The 8,310-nt window shown below is 49.5% G+C and overlaps 1 protein-coding gene across 1 annotated transcript; it reads right to left on the reverse strand.

Annotated features, from left to right (window-relative positions):
- Nucleotides 1–692: 692 nt before the first annotated feature.
- Nucleotides 693–2,109, reverse strand: KY384_002902 (uncharacterized protein; the record flags this gene model as incomplete). The annotated part of the gene is made up of 2 exons (XM_044811424.1): nt 693–711; nt 1,235–2,109. The coding sequence occupies 2 exons, from the start codon at nt 2,107–2,109 to the stop codon at nt 693–695; spliced, it is 894 nt and encodes a 297-aa protein (XP_044671700.1).
- Nucleotides 2,110–8,310: the final 6,201 nt, after the last annotated feature.

Consider the following 8,310-nt stretch of genomic DNA (forward strand, 5'->3'; position numbering starts at 1 on the left):
CCTCTTTCGGACGCATTTGCTGAAAGAATGAGTCTCGATGTAGCAAGAGACAACGTGTTCTCGGTGTGATTATGATTGAAGCAGATAAGTTGCAGCTATCACAATGACACTGTGTGTGACGTATAAGTCAAGTAGCAGCCCTTGCTAAGCTCTCTTTCGCGCTAATACTAAGCCGCTTGTTTTCACCCCTATCTCAGCCTTCCCCATCAACACTACCCCCATCATCGATGCCTAATCATACGACCTTGTCAACTACTGTCCATGCAGAGGTTGTGTCCTCATGCAAGTCTTGCTCGACCGCAGACCTAAAGTCTTTGGTCTAGGGAGGAACTCCAACTGAGCTGGACATCCAAAGGCTGTGTTTATCCAAGAGAATCGCAATTAGAACCATATTGGTCGACTTATAGATCTCCAACCCTCCGCCTCCTCCGTCACTTCAAAGATCTCCAAGCTCCTCACTTCAATCAGACGTCGCCAAATCAATCGCGGGTCAAAACGATTACATCAGCAGTGTGATATAGACTCCAGCGAGAATAGGCTCCAACGAGATTAGCAAAGTCACCGAACACGACGAACGGTCTCCAAACCCCTCCAGAGACCTCAATTGCAGGCTGGTCTTTGTCATAGATCTAAGGCGAATACTTCCAGGTCGCTCGTCTATCCCTACAATCTTAGCTCGCTCGCCGACAAAGCTATAGAACTAGGGAATATCTACTTTAACGTCCATTCAAAGGCTTTGTAGAAGTGGTAGAGAGTATGTTGGGCATCCGTCAGCTTCTCCAAAGAGTCTTGCGCCTGCTTTACCTTACTTGAATGCATAGTGGAAAGGGAAGCGCGCCGCTTTGAAGTCCATTTAGGAGCGAGAATGACTGCGGTAGAAACTGTTTTCTGGCTTAATGAAATCGAGGTCCAGCGCAACACACTGCGTGTATAGACATGTGGCCCACACTATGCTTCAACATGCTTTGGAATGACGACCATACATCTTTACCCTCCACGCCCCAATCATCCCCTCCTTTCTACAACCTGCGCCCACCAAAACAGATCCCCCAAATTCCTCTGCACAGCAAAAGACACCCTTGCTCTCCCCTCTCTCTTCCCCTTCCCCTTTCCCTTGACCCTACCCCTCGGCTCCTCCTTCCGAAGTGCCGTAGCCCACGACAAGCACCTGGAGCATCTATACGCCCTCGAACACTTCCACGAATCTGAAGGCGCAGGGTAGCTGTACGCATACGCTGAGCGGCATCGCATGATATCGTTGACGAAGGTGTCGAGGTATTTGTGAGGGCAGATTTGTACGGGCAGATGAGTTCGTTCTTTGGCGTTGGGATTGGGTTTAGGGTCAAGCGCGTATTCATAGTCGTATTGCGTGATAAGTTCAAGATCTGCGTGGATGTCGACGACGTAGCTGTAGGAGACTGCGACTTTGTCTGTGCCGTTATTATAGGTATGCTCGCATATATGCAATGGGGGTATAGCGCGAGGATTTCTTAGTAAGGTGTCTGTATAATGGTATGGGAATGGAAGGCCAAATTGGTCTTCGTAACGTTTGATGATATCGTTGAGTATTTTTCGCTTTTCGTGGCTGCTTATTTCTAGGCATGGACAGACTCTGATAACTCTTGAGTCCAATAACTCACGAAGTCGTTGCCATTTCGCCATTTTAGGTTCATAGAGGCAACTTCTCTTTGTCAGATCACACGCTTGCTCTTGCTTTGTGAAGTCGTTGAAAGGGTGAAGCATAATGCAACTGGAGCAGTAAAGCCATCGATTATCATCTTGAAGCAACCAAAGGAGCTTGCGACGTTCGTTGTAAGGTGCTTTGAATTGCCGTAACTGTGCACACCATGGCGCATCATTGGGTAGCTTTAGATCGTTAAAATCGTCTGACTTCCATAATAGATTGCTCAAACTTTTGCAGCTAAGACATAGAGAGGCGCAGGAACAGTCATCAAGGTACTTCGCGACCTCTAGAAGCAGTTCTAGCGGTAGTTGTAATAAGGAGGTTTGTGTACTCATGCTGTACTCGGGTCGTTGGTCTTGGACGACGCCCTTCAACCATCTGTAAATCAGTCGTAAAAACAATGTTGCCATCATAATTGCCTCCATGGTCAAGGTAAAAGGTCGAAGGTGTGACTGAAGACGTTGTTGAAAGGATTGCCAACGCATAAGCTCCGTGTGCCGTTGACGCCATTTCGCCAACGAACCTTGCTACAAAGGTGGCGTGGTTCATGGAGTCAGCCAAACGCCACTAGACGCTTCCGAGAACGTTACTCAACAAAGGTTTAGAGGATGATGTGAGCGCTGCTTTATCTTCCGACGCCAACCCTTGGGTATTCGGAATATCTGGCTTCCAACGAAGGAGTGAAGTTTAGTTACTATGTGGTTTGTGGTTGTACGTCGGCTTTGCAGTGGGTCAGCAGTGATCGCAGTAGAGGGTGCCTCAATGTCCACTCACAGTGATCGATGGCCTGATCTTCGCCATCCTGCCTGTCGACTCGAAGAGAATGTTGACGACAATCTTGCCCCTTCCCCCTTTGCCCTTCAGCCTTCTCCACCTTTCTCCCTCCCCCCCCCCTCTAATGACGACTATTGAACCCTGAAGAGCTTCCTCCAGCAAATGTATCGTCCGCCTTCTTGTAGCTTCTTGGCCATTTGTCGTCATATCAACACTGGTATAGCGCCCGAGATGGTTGGTGTTTGAGTGCTTTGTGTCGCCTGTTTTCTTTCGAAATCGTGTCTCCTCCATGTCGTGACGCATCTCCGTCTCTCGTCCCGTTCGTCTAGAAGCGCATCGTACGGTGCAATGCTCCGAACCAATGTTTCGACTTATGTCTATACCTGAAGTGACAGTGCGAGACAGCGGAGCCATGTTAACATCTTGCTCTCTGTCCGCCTTGCCTCCAGTTGGTATCAATTGAGTAAGGTCGGCGAGAACACTTGCTTCTTTAAGGTGTTATCCTTATGCCTTGTTCTGTCTCAGACTCTGTCTTCTGGGTGTCGTCTCTTTCATTTAATTTATATACCTCCCCTCGTCGTGTCAAGCGTTCTGTCCCCGTCCTAAATAGCCTTCATCACTACATAGACTCTCCTTCTCCTCTTTCTCGGTCTTGCAATCCCGATGTCTCGTTCTATAAGTCTTGAAGTAAATCGCCCAAGGGCTCCGCTTCTGTCGTGATGTTCGTATTTGACGGCTGGAGCTACATTGGCGTTGTTGTCTTGCGTTCTGTCCCCCTTGCCTCTCTTTTGCGGTAATTGATCTAAGGACATTTGCTTCTCAGACCGACCCCCTTAAGTCTTATCTTGCCTCTCGGTTGTTCTGTTTGGCTGTCGTCTCGTCCGTCTAATACCCCGTCCCTAATGGCTTCACTTCTTTCATCCCTTCTCCCCAATATACACCAGCACTACATTGATTCCCCTCCCCCCTTCCCCTCAGCCTCCTTCTCCTCCTTCCTCTCTGCTTCCTCCACCTGCCCCTCTGCCTCCTCTGCCTCCTACGCGACTCTGTTACCCTTCAAGAAGCCTTTTCAACTGCTCGTTCTTTCGCTGTTTAGGAGCCTTTCTTGTCTTTGCAGCGTCCTGAGGTTGAATTTGCCCACCAATCACCGCTTCCGAGCCTCGATGCCGAGTTGTATTAGAAATGTGCTGGGACCAAAGATCAATCGTTGTTCGCTTCTTAGATTCCGAGTCTTGACGCACTTAGATTTTATGGGTCTCTCTTTTGTGGCTGCTCGCGAATTGCGCTGCTGTCCGACCCTTTGTTGTTACTCGTTGGCCGTATCGCAAGCTTCGATATATATCTTGTTGTATAGGCTTGATGTCATGGGATGGATTCTTTTCTCGACCCTATGGCATCGACACTTGGGCTGACTGTTTGCGAGAATAGTGTTGGAGTTTCCGAGAAACGGTTGCGTCTGTCTTGGTTTTAGCGTTCTGCTAACTCCGTAATCTTATAGAAAACTTGACCGACCTTTCGTCTTCCCAGTCCACCTGTATTGTTCCCTAACAAGTATGCCATGAAATGTTTCCCGCCTAATTGTCCCCAACCTCTCGTTTGGCCTCCGGTGCCGCCGAGCCACCACCCACAGCCCAGTAATACGTACTGGGAGAATTGCTCCCCGCTCCTTATATAAACGCCAGTGTATTCTCCTTCGAAAGGGAGATCTTTAATACGTACTGGGAGAATTTTTTTTTTTTCTTTCTCTCTCCCTGCCTGCTCCACACACCTCCGACCTAGGGTTCGGGGTTGGGACCTGCCCCCGTCAGAGAAGCCCCTCTCACTCACCTCATAGGCGCCCCGAAGGACGTTGTCAATCCAGCGAGGCCTCCCACGCGGCCAGCCACTCGGCCAGCCACATGTCGACCTCGCTGGACGTGCTATGAGGTCCCTCCCCCGGAGAAGAGGGCCCGGCCTGCACGGACGAGAACGTGACACTAGAGGCGAGGGGCAAGTCGACGAGACGTCTGAGAGTGGTAGCGTCTCTACATATATATTAATCTCATAAGGAGTAGAAGTCTTCGGATTTATACATACGGAATCTTAGCAAGCAGAATCGCGTTCTCACTCCGCGGACGGTCGACATCGGCCCTGACGACCTTTAGGTCACGTTCTCTCCGCCTGCAGCCGGGACACGCCTCTTCATCACAAGGTTGGGCTCTGTCACGCCGCCAGGGTCGTGGGATCAATAGACCCCACTTCACCCGCGGGTGCAAGAGGAGCTCAAGGAGCTCCATGAGGACCAGGCCCCAGGCCCCTAGGCCGGAGTCGTGAAGCCACGCAGGGAGTTGCATTATTGAAAATTATTTAATAAAAATTGATTTCTTTCGTAAAAATTGTAACAAAAGAATTGATCAAGATATATTGTGGTAGTAATATGAGGAAGAAAAAAAGAACGCGAACAGAGAAAGACTTGCATAACTTGTTTACATTGCAAATAGGCAGGCACGATCGGGTTCGCTGCACAACCATAGTGACCAGGAGATCATTTCAACTTCTAAGCTACCTTTCTAGGAAAGACTCACTGGCCACATAGCGGAAGCTCTCTTTCTAAGTGCATTCCACTGTTCCTCACGAGATGGGTGCACCCGCTGCTCTTCAACAGATGGCACTAATGCATCGAAGGATCAAACATCAAGGGCGAGTCAACGATCGCGCGCCTAGCTATTTCTACCGGCGGTATTGGCTCTAAAGGAGTTTCTAAATGGTTATATTCGTCTAGTTTCCTAATTACTCTGTACAACAGGCAATTGCGTACCTTTGCTAAAGCCAGCGGGCTCTGTGTCCTCGCTTTGCGGCCTTGCAGCTTGAGTATTTGCACACAGAGGCGTAACTTTTACCTGTTCCTTAGTACTAGGGTTTCGAGCTTCGTAGTAGTCGCCTTTCTGTTAGTAGGCGTCACTGTAGATTTCTGGTTCCTTAGCAGCCTCGCGTAAGTAGCGCGCTTGACAGTCGACATCATAATTCAAGGCGCAACAAGCTCCTTTATGCTCGTAAATCGAAGGCGAAGCATAACGTTGCTGCGCTAAAGCATTAGGCGCGTGCGCGTACTAACGAGACTGAGGCCTGTGACTCCCTTAGTCTTAACGTTGGACACTCAGCGTTTAGAGCTGAGAGCTTCCTAATGGCTTCGTAGCCCCTCTTTCTTCTTCTTTTTATGCCACCTTTGGGTCATCCCTCAGTCCTCGTCCGTCGTCGTGTATGCCGCGGTGTGCTTGGTGTCCATGGCGCCCAGCCCTGTCCGTTGTTTATGACAATCCGCTCACTGGAGTAGAGGACAATCCAGCCTTGCCCTGGCTTGGCGTACCCCAACTCCGTAAATCCAGAATAACTCGCGCCTCCCTCTCGTGGAAAGGCAGCCCAAATGGCAATGTTGGAAATCCTGAAGTAAAGTGTCTTGCCGCTAGATCGACACTGGATTCCAGAGATTTACGAGCATTTTGAGGGCAGATGTGAGTCTTGTTGATCCCCGAAGACTTGAGGTGTAGGAGTTGAGTCGAAGGCCAACGCAGTTTGTCAAGGTATCAACTGTCGCTCACATCAGCGTATCTGGTGAGCTCGAGCATTTGCAGATGGCGGGCAAAGACTCGTTGATGGAAGGAAAGTCTCAGGAAGAGTAGCGGAGCAGTGTAGTACGCGGCTGTCACTAATTGGTGCCTCTAAACCAGCTCGGGAACCATTTCAAGCGTCATCTAGGTTGCGAGAAGATGACTGTTGAAACTCGATCGCGTGGAGGAATGCTATCGCACAAAAGCCAAAAGTAGTATAGGAGCTGCAGACATAAGTGGCGACGACTGCATGTTGATGAGCGCACTTTCCGAGCTTCGATTAAAGCTTCTGCTCATCGGGTGTCAGGCCGAGAAGGGAGCAGCCATATGTTCAAATTGCCTGGTCGATCCAATCCACAGTTTCTCAACAGTATCTTCCTAGGCTTCACGCCTAAGAACACTCAAAGCAGATATGTCTCTGTCTCCGCTGGGCTTTACGCTTTCTCTGCGCGGCGGTATTGAGGTACCTTTCAATCCCGCGGAATATTCTCGCGTGAGATGTTTTCAGAATTGGCTTTAAGCTCCTGCAACAATTTATCTCTGGCCTATTAAGATGCGGGCGCCTCCTCTTCGGCGCGAAACCGTGATTGAGCTCTCCCCTGAATCTAATATCAAGGGGTCCCGAGAATGACGGCTCAAATTATGCATCGATTTGGCTGCCACCCTGCTTACTGCCCCTGTCAGCGCAGTGTGGCGAGCTGCTGGTGAAGTTGAAAATGCTCATGTTGCTTGCCGCGTCACTCATCGCGTGTTGCAACGTGTCCGCTGTCGCTGTTCTAGACGCTGACCATCCCTTTCCCCGTCGTTGGATCGATGCGTGGGGCCACGTAATTTCCTGACAGGTCTACCATGTCTTGAGTGGGCTTGTATTTTTTTTTTTTTTGCCGCGGTCACAGAAGGACCATCGGAGTATGAGCTTTATAGGGAGTCCCGATACAAGTTGGGCAAGCTATCCAGAGATGTTGATGATCGCGAATAATGTCTGAGCTGCGCTTGGAATTCTTGTCACAAAGGTAGAGAGGATCTGCAAATCGGACTGCGGAGCCGCAGTAAGATCGAGAATGACCGTTAGCTAGAACAGCAGCAGCTGGGACCACATGGTGTAGCTCGTTAGCGGTGAGGAGGATCATCTTTGCTGAATGCGAGCTTTTCAGAAGAAGGTTCGCTCGCTAGTTTTCTGAGTGCGGGCAACGATTGAACGGGAGTTGTGGTTGCAAGGTTGTACGTGGGCATTTATGAAGGAGCAGTCGGGCGGACGTTCATCGACGTGGGCGGTGGGCTTACGATGGTGGAGGGCCATCGTGGCGAGCTTTAGACGTGTAGGAGAAGGATGTGGCTGCCGAGCGCGACTTCTAAGCACAATATACCCGCTCTCCCAAAATCTTTCTGACGTCGTGCTCCGTCGAAGAGAACAGAATTCTTCTTGTTCCTGCTCCTCTCACTAGTGTAGCTGTTGTTTTATCTTCCCTTAGTGCCAGTACTGCCACTGCCTCTTCCTATATCTAAGGCGAATCATGGTTGCTTGTGAAAAGACTCGTATTACAATCTCAGGGCATCTTTAAGATGAGTATGTCTCAAATAGTAGAGACGTAGGGACTCGAGGTCATGACTGACAGTTTAATTTCTCTATCATGGCTCGTCTAAAGCTGAAAGCATGAACCATGCTATATGGTATATAATCAAGATGTTGCCGCCCACGTCGGAAAGGTAAAGTGAATCATGGGGAACGATTGTCGGCTGCTCAACATGCGTGATACAGAACCCGTCTTATTCATGTAGCCGCTTCGCTGTTCAAGTTCCTTAGCCATCTTTATAGTAAAAAGATCCTCGAAAAGAGACTCGCTGGGTCTCTGTAGGTTCTCGCAGCATTCGAGGGTGCTATCAGGCTTCAGAGCCGTGAGAATTGCGTTGTATATGTGCCATCCGACTCTTGCTTGTTTCTTGAGTCCCAGCTAGCCTGTCGTTACGGGAGCTTTGGCATGTAATCTAACCATTACCATGGTAGAGATTTGTTGTACGGGGTAGCTTGATGTTCTCCAAATCAAGGATTGCGGGGCGATGGATCGATACTTCCATTGTCATCCCTTCGCTGTATGTGGTAGAGAGTTACTCAGTGCAGCGGCGGAGGCTCTGTCCAGTGACATGTGAAGCACATTTAGAGGAGGGTTAGGATTAGGGTTAGTAGCAGCATCACCTTGCCAACTCATCATTAATAGTTACCATACTATATATATCAGCGATATCACCCCACCGCTTCCTCCTGCT

The sequence above is a fragment of the Bacidia gigantensis genome (assembly GCF_019456465.1).
Source record: "Bacidia gigantensis strain McMullin 20006 chromosome Unknown contig_175, whole genome shotgun sequence".
NCBI classification, from domain to species: Eukaryota; Fungi; Ascomycota; class Lecanoromycetes; order Lecanorales; family Ramalinaceae; genus Bacidia; species Bacidia gigantensis.